This window comes from Oncorhynchus kisutch, linkage group LG17, assembly GCF_002021735.2.
Source record: "Oncorhynchus kisutch isolate 150728-3 linkage group LG17, Okis_V2, whole genome shotgun sequence".
Classification (NCBI taxonomy): domain Eukaryota; kingdom Metazoa; phylum Chordata; class Actinopteri; order Salmoniformes; family Salmonidae; genus Oncorhynchus; species Oncorhynchus kisutch.
In genome coordinates this window covers 49,431,914-49,450,687 of record NC_034190.2, presented here as the reverse complement: position 1 = coordinate 49,450,687, position 18,774 = coordinate 49,431,914, and the positions used below count along the sequence as shown (strand labels likewise).

The window sequence follows — 18,774 nt, the reverse complement described above, 5'->3', positions numbered from 1 at the left end:
TTGAGATTTGTATGACCTTTGCAGTGTTTTAAATTGAAATGCGGCTTCTGAAGTTATCTATAGTCGTCTTTGCTGTTAATCTATATGTTTTAATTTTTGTAGTGTCGTCACGGTGGTTGTATAGCTCTTTGAGATGGTCCTCCTGTCCCTCAGGTGTGCTTTGTGGTGGCGGTGAATGTGATTGGCCAGCGGATGGATTTCTACTCGCTGCTGCACGCCTGTGCTCTGATGGCCGTTCTGTCACGACGACGCAGGAAGGCCATGGGGGAGGTGTGGCCTAAGTACTGTTGCTTCACTGCAGGACTCATGGTGCTGCAGTACCTGCTCTGTATCGGCATCCCTCCCGCTCTCTGTGTCGGTAAGGAGAGATATGCAAAATGATTTTTGGTCCAGACAGGACCAAAAATCAACGTCAGTAGACGTTTAAATCAAGGCCGGTCCAGGCTGCACCAAAAAAAGACCTGAAAAAGACCACCTGGTCCAAATAGGAGCAAAAAAAGACATCCAAATGACATCACCTGACGGTAAACGCTTAGTGGAAACCGTCTTCTTCACCATAGTTAATGTGTGATTAGGATTTGAGTGACACGTGTGGTGGAATTATTGTAATCAAAAAAAAAATCTAAACAATCAAACGTTGTTATTTAATTACTGCAGTAATGGAGCTGGTCGGTAATCACCCCTGGAGGTGATCACTGAGAACTCAACGAGCGGATTTGAGCCACTGCATTTTATAGCAAAGTCCATCCTCCTGGATGTTCATGACAAACAACAGATGTATGGAATGGCCAGTATCTACAAAGTGACTTAGGGTAGGAGTGTTGATCTAGGATCTGTCCATACAATCTCATTCATTATGATCTAAAATACTAAACTTATCCTAGATCAGTATTCCTACTCTGAAACTCCTTATGGAACAAAAATATAAATGCAACATGCAACAATTTCAAAGATTTTAATGAGTTATAGTTCATATAACGAAATCAGTAAATTTAAATAAATTCATTAGGCCCTAATCTATGGATTTCACATGACTGGCAATACATACATGCATCTGTCGGTCACAGATACCTTCAAAAAAAGGTAGGGGTGTGAATCAGAAAACCAGTCAGTATCTGGTGTGACCACCATTTGCCTCATCTCCTTCACATTGAGTTGATCAGGCTGTTGATTGTGGCCTGTGGAATGTTGCACCACTCTTCTTCCATGGCTGTGGAAAGTTGCTGGATATTGGCTTGAACTGAAACATGCTGTCGTACACAATCGATCCAGAGCATCCCTAACATGATCAATGGGTGACATGTCAGGTGAGTATGCAGGCCATGATAGAACTGGGACATTTTCAGCTTCCATGAATTGTGTATAGGTCACATGGGGCCATGAATTATTATGTTGAAACATGAGGTGATGGCGGTGGATAAATGGCCCAACAATGGGCCTCAGGAACTCATCACCATGGGGCATTCAAATTGTCATCGATAAAATGCAATTGTGTTTGTTGTTCGTAGTTTATGCCTGCCCATATCATAATCCCACAGTCACCATGGGGCACTCTGTTCACAAAGTTGACATCAGCAAACTGCTTGCCCACACAATGCCATACACGCTGTCTGTGGTTGTGAGGCCGGTTGGATGTACTACCAAATTCTGTAAAACGACATTGGAGGCGGCTAATGGTAGATAATTAACATGAAATTATCTGTCAACAGCTCTGGTGTACATTCCTGCAGTCAGCATGCCAATTGCCCGCACCCTCAAAGCTTGAGATTTTTGTGGCATTGTGTCGTATGACAAAACTGCACATTTTATTTCCCCAAATACAAGGTGAACCTGTGTAATGATCCTGCCGTTTAATCAGCATCTTGATATGCCACACCTGTCAGGTGGATGGATTATCTTGGCAAAAGAGAAATGCTCACTAACAGGGATGCAAATAAATGTGTGTCCAACATTTTAGAGAAATAAGCTTTTTGTGCTTATGGAACATTTCTGTGATCTTTTATTTCATCTCATGGAACATTGGACCAACACTTTACATGTTGCGTTTATATTTATGTCCAGCGTAACTTCTCAATCTTCTCTTCTCTCTGTCAGATTATCCATGGAGGACTTCCAGTCAGGCTTTGACCTCCAACCTCATCAAGTGGCTTTACCTGCCTGACTTTGCCATGCGTCCCTCCCCTTCCTTCATCTTCTGTGAGTATCTTGATGTTCATCCCAGCCATTTCCAAATTCACAAATTGTGGGGAAATCTCACATTGGCATTCATTCTTGATTTACGTGGAAGTATGAGTTACATGCATATCTCAAGGATTCAGGCCATTGTCTTCTACATATAGTGTGTACTGTGAATCCCTTCATACACCATCAATCTCTAACTCCTACAAAAGTGAACAAGGCAGCCATTTTGTTTTGCTGTGTGTCCAGACGACCACCTCCTGCTGCTGTGCTCCACGCTGCAGTGGCAGGTGTTTGAGGAGGAGAACCGGGCTGCCGTGCGCCTCATGGCAGGGGAGAACGTGGAGATCAGCCGCAGCCTGGACCCGCGTTCCTTCAACCAGTACATTCCCGTCAACAACTTCCTCCAATGCAGGTCAGAGGGCTCTCTTCGCTAGCGTGGGCTTTAGACAACTGCTTTGTCGTTTTCGTGAAACGTGGCCTGATTAGGAAAACTTTGAATTTTCAACAAGGTTTTTTTTTGGTCACATTGTCTGGAAAAAAAATCTTGGACTTACTCATATGGTTATATGGATATGTATGTGTCTCTCCTTACCTCAGGTCCTACCTGGACATCGCCAAAGTGTTTGTTTTCAGCTACTTCTTCTGGCTAGTGCTGTGCCTCATCTTCATCACGGGCACCACCCGCATCAACATCTTCTGCCTAGGCTACCTGGTAGCCTGCTTCTACTTCATGCTGTTTGGAGGAAGCCTGCTAATGAAGCCCGTACGATACATCCTCAGGCTCTGGGACTGCCTCATCGGATACACTTGCTTCGTCATTGGCATGAAGAACCTGCTATCGGTACATTAGCTAACTAATTATTAATTGCCTAGGATAGCCTATGCTAATAACCCAGTCGATTTTAATCACTCGTCAGTGCTAACTGCCTGTTCTGTGTTAGTGCTTCACAAACTTCACAAACTCAAGTCCAGTCTTCTCTCTCCTCTGTGCTATCTGTCTTGCTGTATGTGTGTCCACAGCTTGGCTCGTGTGCTTATCTGGACAGCCTGTTGAAGAATGGCTGCTGGCTCATTCAGGCCTTCAGCATGGTCTGTACAGTCAAAGGCTATGATGTCTGTAAGTGTGACTGATAATACCGATTAACACCGTCTGTGTGTGTGGGTGTGTGCGCGCGCGTGCGCATCTTCTCAGTTGTGTATATATATGTGTGTGTGTGTTCCCAGCTGCTCCTGATGATGAGTGTGAGCTGCCGGAGGGGGAGGCGGGCATTGTGTGGGATGCGATCTGCTTCACCGTGCTCTTGGCTCAGAGAAGGGTTTTCCTCAGCTACTACTTCCTGTATGTGGTGTCTGACCTCAGGGCATCCAAGATCCTGGCCTCCAGGTTAATAATAACAATCATTTAGTTACTGACCACTTCCCTATCAATGATTTTAGATGTTTTTAGAATACTTGGTACAATGGTACTATTGGAAATAGTCATGTTTATCTATGGAATGGTACCAACTGAAAGTAGGACTTCATAGGTTGTTTGTCTCTCATATTTCAAGGGGTGCTGAGCTCTTTGAAGCCAAGGTGAAGAAACTGGTTGCTGCCAGACTGGAGATGGAGAGGAAGTCTGTGGCGACGCTGAAGAAACAGTAAGACTTATTCCACATCAGTTTGTTTGTTCTCATTTAGTTTTCAGTCTAATGGGTTTGCTATTGTTGCATTGTTTGAATTCACTGTGTTGATTCCTTCCTCTAGGATGGAGAAGATCAAATCCAAACATAAGAGTAAGCCTGGCCAGGGAGACGCAGCAATGCCCCCTGCTGATATAGTGCCAAAGGGTGAGCCTCATGGGGCTAGCTAGTGGAAGTTGTCCTTAACCACTGACGGAGGGTCAGTTCTTAAACATATACTCTTTGACCGGATCTTTGTATTTCCACCTACTAGAGTTGGTGCTCAAATTGCTTTACATCATTTTAAGGAGGTGGGAGACTCAACTCATCATGATCATTATTCTTGTCATTCTCACTGAATGAACGGATACATTTATGATGTCAGGATGAATGGGTGAACATGTTTTCCAGGTGAGAGTGAGAAGGCTGGGAACGATCAGGGGAAATGGTGGAAACCATGGGTCTCTCGGCCTGGCGGTAAGTGTTCCATAAATCTAACTAACATGATTCCGATTTTGTCAGATACAGAAAGAACCTTGAATGGGGAAATGGGATGGATATGGCTTGAAAAGATAAACAACGTGCTTGATTCCACCTTATTAGATCGGGTGCTGAATCCTCGTGTGTATATAATGGGATATGGTTTAATTTCATCTCATTATAAATACTCACTTTTTGAATGAAGTCATCAAAACCATTTATATACTGCAACAGTATAAAGTAGGATGTATAAGTAGGAGTTTGTCTTTGTTGTCTGACATTTCTGTCATTTCCCCTCAGTTGAGAACAACTGTGGCTACCATCTTTTTGAGAGTGACAGTGAAGAGGAAGAGGAGGAAGTCCAGGAAAAGAAAGAGGAAGAGGCTCCACTAAAGAAGAAATCTTCTTTTCAGGCGAGGGCCATAAAAGACAAACTATAAAGACTAGTAAAATAGTATGTGTGGATGTTTTTGAATGTGATGTCAAACTGTGTGCCTCCTTTCTCCACAGATAGCCTATGAGGCATGGGCCACAAGCTCCAAAGCAGCCCTGGATTTGCACAAAAAAGAAGAAAACAAGATGAAAAATGAGGAGAAGAGGAGGGCAAAGAGAGAGCTGCAAAGACAGCAAGGTAAAGAGGGGCTCGTTTGCATGGGGCTGTTTGCATAATGTTGTCATGGAGACAAAATAAGTAGTGTCTTATTTTGTGTCGTTGTCTGATCCAAGGCATTGAGAGAGCCGAGTCTCACGAGTTGGACGAGTCGGAGGTGGAAGAGAGCGATGAAGAGGAGGAGAAAGGTAAACATTCCACCTCCACAGACCCTTCATGGATTTACAGTAGACTAACTAAGTCCTTGCACGGCTTCTAACTTGATAGGTTTCTAACGACTCCGTCCTCTCACAGATAACCTATTTCAGAGGATCATCTACTCACTCAAGTTTCTATGGGTGTTTATCCTGTCCCTTTTGGATGACCTCACTGAGGGCCTTAACTCTTTCTGCAAAGATAACCAGGACATCACCAAAGTGCTACGCTTTGAGAGGGCTCTTCTAGGCCAGCAACAGAAAAAGGTGTGTGAAACATTCATCCACTCTAACTCTCCAAGATGATTTTTGTGTATTGCAGGGGATACTTCCATTTGACTTCACTCAATTGAACTCTGTTTTAATGATGTCCTGCCTGCAGTGATGATAGTCTTTTACTTGTATCTTTTCCCCTGTGCCTTCGACAGGGGAAAGAAGTGTCACAGGAGAGCGTGACGCGCTTCTATGAGAACTGGATGTCTAGGCAGAGCACTCTGGCCTCGCTGGAAGACCAAGATGACATAGTTCTCCCCATCTCCTCACCACCACCTGTACCCTCATCACCGCGAGGTTACTCAAAGCTGAAACACACCCATTCCAAAATCTCCTGGGGTAGCAGCTTGTCCAGGTCTGCATTGATGTAACACCTATCGTCATGATTAGTGAATTCATTTCTATTCCGTACGTAGACGTCTTGTGTTATACAGAACGGATTACTTTTGAATGAATGATGGAGTAGTATTTTCTATTACTATGTTATTCTGCATTATAACCTCCTATATGGAGGATTTATAAATGGCCCCGTAAGACCAGGGTGGTCACCATGTTTCCCTGTTGTCATGTCTTAGCTGCGTGACGGACGAGACCCTGCTGGGGTCTCGACAGCCCACTCTGGATGAGCTGGATGACCCTCCTCTACTCCAGCCAACCGCCGAGCAACTCAGACGGAAACTACTGAAAACTGCCAACCTGGACCTTGGCTCATTTGACAGCGAAGTCCCTCCACCAAGGTGATGTTTTTGTTGTTTTATTTATTAAGATCCCCATTAGCCGGCGCCAATGGTCGACGGCTAGTCTTACTGTGGTCCAACACATAACAAAAAAAATCATTACAGACTAAATCATTTACAATTTATCTACATTTAAAAGCATTAACATGTCGTGTGTGTGTGTGTGCATCTATCAGTTACACATACATGTCAGTACATACACACAACAAGTAGGTCACATGGGGGAGAGGCGATGTGCCGTGAGGTGTTGTTTAATTTGTTTTTTAAAAAAAACAGGTTTGCTGTTCACTTGCGCTATATAAGATGTCAGGGAGTTTCATGCACTCATGGTTCTGTATAATACTGTATGTTTCCTTGGATTTGTTCTGGACCCGGGGACTGTGAAAAGACCCCTGGTGGCATGTCTGGTGGGGTAAGTGTGTGTGTCAGTGCTGTGTGTAAGTTAACTATGCAAACAACTAGCAATTTCCAACACATTAATGTTTCTTATAAAAACAAGAAGTGACATAGTTAGTTTTCCTCAACTCTTAGCCAAGAGAGACTGACATGCATAGTTTTAATACAATGAAGAGAGCCAGGAGAGACTGGCATGCATAGTTTTAATACAATGAAGAGAGCCAAGAGAGACTGACATGCATAGTTTTAATACAATGAAGAGAGCCAGGAGAGACTGGCATGCATAGTTTTAATGAAGAGTAAAAGGTGCCACTCTGTTCTGGGCCAACTGCAGCTTTTCTAGATCTTTCTTTACAGCACTTGACCATATGACTGGACAATAATCAAGATAAGATACAACTAGAGCCTGCAGGACTTGATTTGTGGAGTGGGGTGCCAAAAAAGCAGAGCATCTCTTTATTACAGACAGACCTCACCCATCTTTACAACCATCTCTTTATTACAGACAGACCTCCCCATCTTTACAACCATCTCTTTATTATGGACAGACCTCCCCATCTTTACAACCATCTTTTTATTATGGACAGACCTCCCCATCTTTACAACCATCTCTTTATTATGGACAGACCTCCCCATCTTTACAACCATCTCTTTATTATGGACAGACCTCCCCATCTTTACAACCATCTCTTTATTATGGACAGACCACCCCATCTTTACAACCATCTCTTTATTATGGACAGACCTCCCCGTCTTTACAACCATTGAATCTATATGTTTGGACCATGACAGTTTACAATCTAAGGTAACACCAAGTAATTTAGTCTCCTCAACTTATTCAACAGCCACACCATTCATTACCAGATTCAGCTGAGGTCTAGAACTTAGGGAATGATTTGTACCAAATACAATGCTCTAAGTTTTAGAGATGTTCTGGACCAGTTTATTACTGGCCACCCATTCCAAAAGATCATTGAGATCATTGACAAGATCCTCCCGTGTAGTTCTGGGCTGATTCCTCACCGTTCTCATGATCATTGCAACTCCACGAGGTGAGATCTTGCATGGAGCCCCAGGCCGAGGGAGATTGACAGTTCTTTTGTGTTTCTTGCATTTGCGAATAATCGCACCAACTGTTGTCACCTTCTCACCAAGCTGCTTGGCGATGGTCTTGTAGCCCATTCCAGCCTTGTGTAGGTCTACAATCTTGTCCCAGACATCCTTGGAGAGCTCTTTGGTCCTGGCCATGGTGGAGAGTTTGGAATCTGATTGATTGATTGCTTCTGTGGACAGGTGTCTTTTATACAGGTAACAAGCTGAGATGAGGAGCACTCCCTTTAAGATTGTGCTCCTAATCTCAGCTCGTTACCTGTATAAAAGACACCTGGGAGCCAGAAATCTTTCTGATTGAGAGGGGGTCAAATACTTATTTCCCTCATTAAAATGCAAATCAATTTCTAACATTTTCGACATGCATTTTTCAGGATTTTGTTTTTGTTATTCTGTATCTCACTGTTCAAATAAACCTCCCATTAAAATTATAGACTGATCATTTCTTTGTCAGTCGGCAAACGTACAAAATCAGCAGGGGATCAAATACTTTTTTCCCTCGCTGTATAGGAGTGGCTATAGAGTCAGCTGCCATCCTCAGTAGCTTTCTATCTAAGTTGTCAATGCCAGGAGGTTTGTCATTATTGATCGATAATAATACTTTTTTCACCTCTCCCACACAAACAGTTTTCAACTTGCAATGCTTTTTTTCCCTTATTAGTTTTTTATGCATGAGAACGATGGCTGACTGTTCATCGTTTGCATTTCCTGCACAGCTTGCCCACATTTTACCTTTATTTAACTAGGCAAGTCATTTAAGAACAAATTCTTATTTACAATGACGGCCTACCCCGGTCCAACCCAGACAGCGCTGGGCCAATTGTGCGCTGCCCTATGGGACTCCCAATCACGGTCGGTTGTGATACAGCCTGGAATCGAACCAGGGTCTGTAGTGACGCCTCTAGCACTGAGATGCAGTGCCTTAGACCGCTGTGCCAGTTAAATAATCATTCAAATAATTGGCAACATCAAATGATTTTGTGATGAATAAGCCATCTTTCTGCCCAGAATTTCAGTTAAAGTACTGAAATAGTACAGTTTTTTTCCCCCCATCATTCTTTAGCATTGATCTTGGTTTCATAATACAGTTTCTTCTTCTTTTTTGTTGAGTTTAGTCACATAATTACTCAACTTGCTGTGAGTCAGATGTGCTGCCAGACTTATTAGCCACTCCTTTTGCCCCACCTCTTTCAACCATACAGTTTTTAAATTCCTCATCAACCCATGGAGCCTTAACATTTCTAACAGGAGTTAGCCACTATATTGTGATCACTGCATCCAATGAGTACGGATACAGCTTCAGAACAAAGTTCTATAGTATTAGCAAAACTGGGATCAATACATGTGGATGATCCTGTTCCTGTAGTGTTTGTAAACACCCTGGTAGGTTGATTAATAACCTAAACCAGATTACAGGCACTGGTTACAGTGATAAGCTTCCTCTTGAGCAGACATCTGGATGAAAACCAGTCAATATTCAGGTTCCCAAGAAAGTAGACCTCTCTGTTTACATCACATACACTATTAAGCATTTCACACACATTATTTAGATACTTACTGTTAGCACTTGGTGGCCTATAGCAACACCCCAAAAGAAAAGGCTCCAGATGTGCCAAGTGAACCTGCAACCACAACACCTCAATAACACTTGACATAAGATCTTCTCTTAGCATTACAGGGATATGGTTCTGAATATATATATACAGCAACAACTCCCCCATAAGTATTCCTGTCTTTCTATAGATCCTGCCTTTCAATATCCTTGTATTGCTACTACTGTGTCATCAAATGAATTATCTAAGTGGTGACTTCACTTAGGCACTTGTGATTTTTCTCTACTCTGTATACCAGACTTACTGTATATATTGTTTCATATTTACTCACTCTCTATACACCTCTATAAACTCTTCTATCTTAATAGTGTCTTTGACTCCATCTTATTACTTTCTATAATTACATTTTTCAGCAGCCATGATGATACTGTTCCTGATAAGGAGGGCCGTGAAGGAGAGGATGCATTTAAAAAGGAGGGGGAGTCTACAGCGGGGGAGGAGTATAGAATGGAGAAGGAGGAATGGAGGGAGGAAGAAGAGGAAGAGAGGGAAAAAGCTGTGATGTTTTCGGGATTTATCTCCTTGGACTATCTGGAGTGTGATGAGAAGTGCGACGATTTCCCAGACTCCCCCCGGCCTCTGAGTGAGACCAGGAACCTCACGGCTAGTGAGCTGCTGCTCAACAAGTCAGTCATGGGAGATTGGGACTTTGTGGTTTTTCTGGTTACAATTGTGGTATAGTCAAGTGGACCCATTCAGTTGTGTCACATTACCTCATAGTAAATTAAAGTTGAGTATCACATATTCAATTTACACTTCAGGATACTCACATACTGCTTTTGCCCTCTATTGCAGCATGTTTGATGACGATGAAATTGAAGAGTCTGATAAGTTTTTCCAGTCTCTCCCGAGGCACCTGAGACTGGTGTTTGCCCTGTACAACACCATGGTGTCGAAGTCAGAGATGCTGTGCTACTTTGTGATCATCCTGAACCACATGGTGTCTGCCTCCCTGCTCAGCCTGATCCTGCCTATCCTCATCTTCCTCTGGGCCATGCTCTCTGTGCCTCGCCCAACCAAGCGCTTCTGGATGACTGCCATCATCTACACAGAGGTACGCACAGCAGGCACCCCCAACGGAGTGACATGTTGGTTGGTTGATTGGTTAGATGGAGGGTTGATTGATGATTCCTATCTCTTCCAGCTGATTGTGGTGGTCAAGTATTTTTTCCAGTTTGGCTTTTTCCCCTGGACCACCTCGGTCTACCGAGGCATCAATGCAGACCGGCCCTTTGCTCTGCCCAACATCATTGGGGTAGAGAAGAAATATGGCTATGTTCTCTTTGACTTGATACAAATGCTGGCTCTGTTCTTCCATCGCTCCATTCTGAAGGTACTGGCGGGAATGGTGGTTTCTGTGTTACATCATACAGGGTATACTAAAGCACAACTTCTCAAAACGTTCTTCTTCTCTCCGTAGTGCCACGGTCTTTGGGATAACAAAGAGGTGGAGATGCCAGACTTCTTCAAGAAGTTAAAGAAGAAGACGGAGAAGATTAAGATGAGTGGAGGAGAAAAAAAAGGGGACGAGCCGAAGCGAAGACTGCCCTGCCTCCCTCTCCAGGCCTCGACTGCGTCCTTGTTTTGCAGATGTGGAAAAGCCAACTCCACTGAGACAAACGGTACATACATTCAGCAGCATAAGCATAGTGCTGAAAACATCTCATTTGTTTGAAAGCCTACTGAAGTTGAAATGGTGACAGATGTGAAATGTTACCCAACCTGAAACTACGACCGTCTCTTGATGTGGATGGGATATTCTTGCAGGTGATATGCGGCTCACAAAGCGCCACTCCAAGAAGAAGAGGCACCACAATAAAGTTCCCCTGACCAGGAAGGAGAGCATCAAAAAGCTGATTAGAGAAAGGATGCTGGAGGCTAAAGCTTCTATCATTGAAGTGTGAGCATTTAGTGCACTATCATGTACTGATATGTGTTGTCGGTGTGTTCTGATACTTTAGTTACACATCTCCAGTGATAAATGGCAGTTTAAAAACAAGTTCAGGCGGCAGCACTTTTGACTGGACATGAATGCATCTTTAAGTGCCGATTTTTGGTTTAAAAATGAAAGAATATTTTCAGCCATGGTCGTCTTTTGTCTTCGCAGTGCCCTGCATATATACCTACCCATCAGGCAGTTCTTCTATGACATAATTCACCCAGAGTGCAGCCCAGTGTGTGACGTCTACGCTCTCATGTTTCTGATTGACGTGGTCAACTTCATTGTCATCATATTTGGATACTGGGCGTTTGGGGTAAGTGCCTGTTTGAGTCAAAAATTGTATTTGGAAAGCTATTAGGCCTATTTGTTTCTAGTGGATTTCTTTCACTGTTTTCTTTTTTTGTGTGTCGGAACAGAAACACAGTGCTGGTGCTGACATCACAGATGCTCTTGGGGAGGACCAGGTCCCATCGGCCTTCCTGGTCATGCTGCTCATCCAGTTTGGCACCATGATAGTGGACCGCGCTCTGTACCTCCGCAAAACCCTAATGGGAAAATGTGTCTTCCAAGTGGTGCTGGTGTTTGGTATCCACTTTTGGATGTTTTTCATACTCCCTGGGGTGACTGAGAGGTCAGAGTTCATGTTTACTACTGTGTAAATAAACATGCAATAATAAAAAATAATAAAAAGGAGCTGCTTATTTACCTTTTTCATTGTCATTCTCTTGTGTTCTAGGAGGTTCAACATGAACCAGGTGGCACAGTTGTGGTACTTTGTGAAGTGCATCTACTTTGGCCTCTCCGCCTACCAGATCAAGTGTGGCTACCCAAATTGTGTGCTTGGAAACTTCCTGACCAAGAACTACAACTACCTCAACCTATTCCTTTTTCAAGGGTACAGTCGATGCTCTATGATAGATAAGCAAAGGCAAGTTGAAAAGCCATCCACTTCCTTGTAAGGGTCTTAGATAATCCCATAATACCAGTGCATTGGGTTGTCCATGTCTCCTCCTCAGGTTTCGACTGGTTCCGTTCCTCATAGAGCTGCGTGCCGTGATGGACTGGGTCTGGACCGACACCACCCTCAGCCTGGGCAGCTGGATCTGTGTCGAGGACATTTATGCCAACATCTTCATACTCAAGTGCTGGAGGGAGTCGGAGAAGGTAACTGGGATGCCGAACTGCCAATAGGCTGGTAGCAGTTGAGAGTTCCCAACTGAATCACTATAGAATTGAAGGGGTTTGTCTGTCTTTGTTTGATGTCTATGGACACTAGAGTATACTAAGTATTCTTGTATCAAGAAGAATTGTGTTCAACTTGAACTGATTTGAAATTGTATTGAACTGTGAATTTGTACAGAAATACCCACACATCCCAGGGCAGAAGAAGAAAATGGTGGTGAAGTATGGAATGGGTGGCTTCATCATATTCTTCCTCATCAGTGTCATCTGGTTCCCCCTCCTCTTCATGTCATTGGTCAAGTCAGTGGCTGGAGTGACCAATCAGCCTCTAGATGTCTCTATTCAGCTCAGCATCGCAGGATATGAGGTTTGCGATGGCCCCATCAGCTCACAATCGCTCTGTTTTCTGTGATGTTTTTTCTTCTTCTGTGAAACTGTTAATGCTGCTGTGGTTTTCTGTGTGTGTTTCTCACAGCCAATGTTCACAATGAGCGCCCAGGAGCAGAACCTGGTGCCATACTCAGTTGCAGGCCTCAACCGGCTCAACAACCTCTATGCCACTCACCCAGTAAGTGTTCTCCATCTCGCTACAACAAGTTGCAAGTTTGAGGATCTCTGACGTACTCCTCTCTCTCTCTACCTCTCTCATTCTCTCCTAGTCAGCTATGCAGTTCCTTGGGAACTATATGGCCGAGGACATTGTCATTGCAAAGATCAAGAGTGATGCCAGTCTGCTGTGGAGCATCAGCCCTGCCAGCCGTGACGCTATGATCCATGAACTCAGCAACTCCACCCATATCTACATCACCCTGCGATGGGTACTACTCAGGTACATGCAGTGTAGCAGGACCAGCTACGAACAAGCGTTGGATAGGTCTCTGGGTTGGTTATACGTGAACAGGGTCTAACACCGTTGAGGCTCAAGGACTGTCTTTTTTGGACTTTGTGTAACTGCCAAGACCGTATGATTGGTGAAATAAACATACACCATATGATACAGCCATAAACAACTAGACGTAACCAGTGAGTGAGTGGTTGTGATATCACTGAGTTTGTACATGTGCCCCTCCTCCCAAGGAATGCGTCTCTGTCGATGAACGTGGAGACCATGGGGGAACACACTGTGAAGTATGAGGACCGGACCCTGAGGGATCAGATAGTTCAGATGCTCAAAGGGACACGCAGTGACTCTGTGTGAGTCTCATCACAGCACTCTCACTATATCATCAAATGTTATTGGAATTCACAGTCAACATTACATCAATAACAAAACCTTAACTCTGAAAGCTAGATGTAAATGAACTTATTACATTCAGAATAACCCCAACTATAAAAGAGACGTATATATTGGTGTTGATATGCTCAACAACTCTCATTCATTCTCTCTGATAGGATCATTGAGTCTCTCCTGCCCAAGTTCCTCAGAGGTTCCGGAGGACCTGTGTCCAATATGGCCACCCGTCTGAAAGTAGGTTAGTGACACTATTCAACCATCATACTGTATAGAACCCTCAAACTCAACTTTGGACCTCTTATGGTAAGAGTTCAATACCCCTGGTATAGAACATCAACATAACAAATGCAGATGCATGTATTACTATGGGATCTTAAAAATGTCATGGTCTCTGCTTCTCGTTTGATTCAAATCTTCCCTGTCCCATCTAACACCGCAGAACACTCGGATCGGCCTGAGGACCTGCAGACTTTTGCCTTCTTCTTGCCCCTGTCCATCAAACTACAGCGCGCAGAAGACAACGGAAGTGCAGAGGGGGGTCAGTGGTGGATAGTGCAGGAATGCACTCCTGGACAGGGGCACATCCAGAGCAGCTGCCACAAGATTGAGATAGTGGTGTTCAACGACAAAGTCAGTCCCCCCAGCCTGGATGCTCTTGCGGGACAGGGGTAGGTTAAAAAACAAAACCCATGCAATGCTTCCCCAGGAGCCATTTACATTTTGAGAGGAATATCCCTTTAACTTGTTGATTTGTTCTCACTGCTAAATAAAGTCTCTTTCTGCCCTTTTCCATGGAATGCCATATGATAATGTTGCTTGCCTGGCCTCGACCTTCAACCTGATTCCACCTTGCTACGGCAGAATCGTGGGCCTGTACATGTCTGTGGTGCTGGTCGTCGGGAAGTTTGTCAGGGAATTCTTCAATGGGATATCCCGCTCAATTATGTTTGAGGAGCTGCCGTGTGTGGATCGGGTGTTGAAGCTCTGCACGGACATCTTTGTTGTGCGAGAGACTGGCGAGATGGAGCTGGAGGAAACACTGTTTGAGAAGCTCATCTTCCTGTATCGCTCACCGGAGACCATGATCAAGATTACCAGAGAGAAGAGCGACTAGAGAGCATGATGACATTTGTTATGAAGAGGACGATTTGGCTTTTGGTTCTTATCTGGGGTGTATTCATCATGCCTATTTTGCAACAGAAACCGTTCACTCAAAAGTTTTGTAACAAACTAGTTTCTATTGGACAAATTCAGGTAGGTCCCTCCCTGTTTCGTTTAAGAACCAAACAGCTTCCATTGCAAGATGTAATGAATACACCCCTGGAGTTGCACTTTTGATTGTACTCCTGCACAATGCATGCAATTTTCAGTGACTTATGATTTTACAATGGAAGACCATAGGCCAATTAGAAGTGTTCCAAATGTTAAACAATTTAATTTAAGTTTAGTTGCAACATCATAGATGTTTTGTATAAAGCTGATAGAAATACATTATGTAGAACAGACCTGCTTCTCTCTCAACATTCTGTAACTTTACACACTGAACACGACCCCGTTTCATTCCACTGAAAAGCTAATCTAAAAGTATTCATTCTCATTTCACACTGTAGTTCATGTACAGTATTTAATTCAATGAATAAAATATTTGAACTACAAGGCCAAGTTCAGAGCTTTTAGCCTACTTTTACATGTGTTCACAGTTAATATTGCCAGATAAAGCATGAGTTAATCTAGCAGACAATTATTTTTAGATGGGAGTTTTATTTCATTTTCTTAATTACAAATTAAAGGGGAAAAATCAATTCTGTTAAGTTTTCCATCTCTCGACAAATCTAGATGTAACCCTTGCGTTGTCATCCATCACAAAGATATGTTGGCCGGGACAATGACAAATCCTCTTGGTCCCGAAGAACATCCATTACATGTTGACGTACTCAGATCCTGCAAGATAAAGTGTGTCAAGTTAAACTGATCTTAGAAACTAGTGATGGTAGCTAGCTATTTGTTGAAAACTACAGATTATCAGAGTAATGACCATAGACAATCTGATATAGAGCGGATATTGTCCCACTATGGGCATTAAGGTGTGTTGATAATCTGCAGGTTGTAGTGTTCTACGTCTATGGGAATGACAAATACTTGACATGCTTACTTGGCAGCTGCAGTAAGTACAAAAAAAATATCAGGTGTGATATTAAGAGCTATCCCCAATACTGTAGTGATTTCTGATTTGTCTTTTCAACACTTACATGCTACAGCCTTTGGTACGTAGACTTTGACGCTGGACTCGGCAACCTTCAGTGCCTCGACTTTGAACTGGGGTTTCAGTGCCGCACGCACTGCACTTGCGCAGATCGCAGAGAAGCGAATGTAGCTGCAGAGGACACAGATAATCACACTTTAGCCAACATGCCGAGGCTAGCATCTGAATGATACTTAATTCATTGTCATGTGTTCTTAAACCACGATGATACGTATTACAAAAAGAGTGCTACCACACCAATTAAGACAATTGATATAACTCACGGGAAACATGTTAGTTAGCTTGTCAAGTTCATTGAACGTGTTAGCATTCCGGCTAGCTGGATAGTCATATCCATCACACCAGAGCTCTCAAGCAAATATGCAATTTAGTAACTACATAATTTAAGTGCATCACCTTACAATCAGAATACAAGCAAAATGTGATATTGTGTTAAATATACAATACATTTACCTAAGGCCAGCTTGTCTCCAGTATGCAACCATTTTGCCAGTGATGTTTCGTTCAAGGACAACTCGGAAATGTGCGTGATGACGTCGTTAGCGTGGACCCGTCTTCTTTTTGGGGATTTGGTTGGCGGATCGCATCCAAATTTTAAGTGCATATACCGCCACCTACTGTACTGGTGTGTGATGCCATTCACGGCCTACCTACATTAAATGATTGTCTTTTTTTATTGAAACTTTATTTAACTAGGCAAGTCATTTAAAAACAAACTTACTGCAAACTTCCGACTTCAACTTGTATGTATTAAAATTATACACTTCAACAAACACTGTTGAAGTGTATAATTGTAATACATACAGTTGAAGTCGGAAGTTTGTAGTAAGTTTGTTTTTAAATGACTCCTACCCCATCAATGGTGGCAGGTAGCCTAATGGTTAGAGTGTTGGACTTGTAACTGAAAGGTCACAAGATCAAATCCCCGAGCTGACAAGGTAAGAAGCAGTCGTTCTACCCCTGAACAAGGCAGTTATCCCACTGTTCCTAGGCTGTTACTGAAAATAAGATTTGTTTCTTAACTGACTTGTGTAATCCTTTTAAAAATTTAACTAGACATTGTAACTATGCAATAGACGAGAAACATGATTTAAGTAAAGGCTGATTTGTAATTAATATATACAGAATAAAAAACAGTACATCCTGCCAGCATGCCCCACAAGTGTACTGAATGATGTGTGGAAGAGACTTGCAACAAATAATATATGTATCTTTCCACATCTACCTACACACTTATCTACCTACACACGGTTAATGTTCTGAGAAAAAAATGTATATATGCAGTTGAAGTCGGAAGTTTACATACACTTAGGTTGCAGTCATTAAAACTCGTTTTTCAACCAATCCACACATTTCTTGTTAACAAACTATAGTTTTGGCAAGTTGGTTAGGACATCTACTTTGTGCATGACACAAGTAATTTTTCCAACAATTGTTTACAGAAAGATTATTTCACTTATAATTCACTGTATCACAATTCCAGTGGGTCAGAAGTTTACATACACTAAGTTGACTGTGCCTTTAAACAGCTTGGAAAATTACAGAAAATTATGTCATGGCTTTAGAAGCTTCTGATAGGCTAATTGACATCATTTGAGTCAATTGGAGGTGTACCTGTGGACGTATTTCAAGGCCTACCTTCAAACTCAGTGCTTCTTTGCATGACCTCATGGGAAAATCAAAATAAATTAGCCAAGACCACAGAAAAAAAATTGTAGACCTCCACAAGTCTAGTTTATCCTTGGGAGCAATTTTCAAACGCCTGAAGGTACCACCTTCAGCTGTACAAACAATAATACGCAAGTATAAACACCTTGGGTCAGGTCTACAAACCTGACTCAGTTACACCAGCTCTGTCAGAAGGAATGGGCCAAAATTCACCCAATTTATTGTGGGAAGCTTGTGGAAGGCTACCTAAAACGTTTGAACCAAGTTAAACAATTTAAAGGGGATGCTACCAAATACCAATTGAGTGTATGTAAACGTCTGACCCACTGGGAATGTGATGAAATAAATAAAAGTTTAAATAAATCCTCTATTCTGACATTTCACATTCTTAAAATAAAGTGGTGATCCTAACTGACCTAAGACAGGGAATTTTTACTTGGATTGAATGTCAGAAATTGCGAAACTGAGTTTAAATGTATTTGGCTAAGGTGTATGTAAACTTCCGACTTCAACTGTATATATTGGTCATGGCTCCCGAGTGGCGCAGCGGTCGGTTTAAGGCACTGCTTCTTGGTGCAAGAGCTTTACTACAGTCCCTGGTTTGAAATCAGGCTGCATCCTACCGTGGTTGGGAGTGCCATAGGGCGACGCACAATTGGTTTAGCGTCATCCGGGTTTGGTCGGGGTAGGCCTTCATTGTAAATAAGAATTTGTTCTTACTTGACTTGCCTGGTTCAAATCTTTTTTTTTTAACTGGTGGCAACCGCAGCGTAATCAGGTGAATAGTGGCTGGTGCTGAAAATATAGCTAACTTGTTATGCAAGTGTTGCACACCAACAAATGGAGATGGAGCCTAGACCTATACAAAATAAAATAAAAAATAACTATGAGGCTTAACAGCCTAATATAAGTAGAATTTTTATTAGGCTTACTTACAATTGCAACTGGTCAAATATTTAGCATCCAACTTTAAAACCAATAATTTAAAGAAAAAAAGTCTGCACGTTCGAACTAAAACAATGTAACTAAAAATTAAAAGGCCAAATTTGTAAATCCCAAACTCTAAAAGTAATTGGAACGGTAGATGCAAATTGTGTGACATTGTGGTTACAATAAAGAATGTAGCCCATCATGCAAATGTTTCCTATTAGCAGGACAATATACTTTTTATAGCCCGGCTACTGTTGTGAAAACCCCTCAACTTGCAATGTTTTCGATACTTTTTAAAAT

At 42.6% G+C, this 18,774-nt stretch overlaps 1 protein-coding gene across 1 annotated transcript in view; it reads left to right on the top strand.

Moving 5' to 3' along the window:
* Window positions 1-15,275, top strand: part of LOC109906972 (piezo-type mechanosensitive ion channel component 2-like) — a 32,739-nt gene extending 17,464 nt beyond the window's left edge. Inside the window, exons 21-50 of the mRNA XM_031793302.1 lie at window positions 154-358; window positions 2,095-2,196; window positions 2,428-2,593; window positions 2,779-3,022; window positions 3,202-3,298; window positions 3,406-3,565; window positions 3,732-3,821; window positions 3,928-4,010; window positions 4,623-4,735; window positions 4,833-4,953; window positions 5,049-5,120; window positions 5,227-5,393; window positions 5,555-5,754; window positions 5,975-6,105; window positions 9,494-9,881; window positions 10,051-10,309; window positions 10,400-10,588; window positions 10,676-10,877; window positions 11,023-11,155; window positions 11,363-11,510; window positions 11,614-11,828; window positions 11,934-12,092; window positions 12,214-12,361; window positions 12,558-12,746; window positions 12,855-12,947; window positions 13,039-13,208; window positions 13,457-13,573; window positions 13,772-13,851; window positions 14,053-14,281; window positions 14,475-15,275. Coding sequence (XP_031649162.1) covers window positions 154-358; window positions 2,095-2,196; window positions 2,428-2,593; window positions 2,779-3,022; window positions 3,202-3,298; window positions 3,406-3,565; window positions 3,732-3,821; window positions 3,928-4,010; window positions 4,623-4,735; window positions 4,833-4,953; window positions 5,049-5,120; window positions 5,227-5,393; window positions 5,555-5,754; window positions 5,975-6,105; window positions 9,494-9,881; window positions 10,051-10,309; window positions 10,400-10,588; window positions 10,676-10,877; window positions 11,023-11,155; window positions 11,363-11,510; window positions 11,614-11,828; window positions 11,934-12,092; window positions 12,214-12,361; window positions 12,558-12,746; window positions 12,855-12,947; window positions 13,039-13,208; window positions 13,457-13,573; window positions 13,772-13,851; window positions 14,053-14,281; window positions 14,475-14,727 — 4,923 coding nt within the window. The 3' untranslated portion in view covers window positions 14,728-15,275. The remainder of the gene's footprint in view (window positions 1-153; window positions 359-2,094; window positions 2,197-2,427; window positions 2,594-2,778; window positions 3,023-3,201; window positions 3,299-3,405; window positions 3,566-3,731; window positions 3,822-3,927; window positions 4,011-4,622; window positions 4,736-4,832; window positions 4,954-5,048; window positions 5,121-5,226; window positions 5,394-5,554; window positions 5,755-5,974; window positions 6,106-9,493; window positions 9,882-10,050; window positions 10,310-10,399; window positions 10,589-10,675; window positions 10,878-11,022; window positions 11,156-11,362; window positions 11,511-11,613; window positions 11,829-11,933; window positions 12,093-12,213; window positions 12,362-12,557; window positions 12,747-12,854; window positions 12,948-13,038; window positions 13,209-13,456; window positions 13,574-13,771; window positions 13,852-14,052; window positions 14,282-14,474) is intronic.
* Window positions 15,276-18,774: the final 3,499 nt, after the last annotated feature.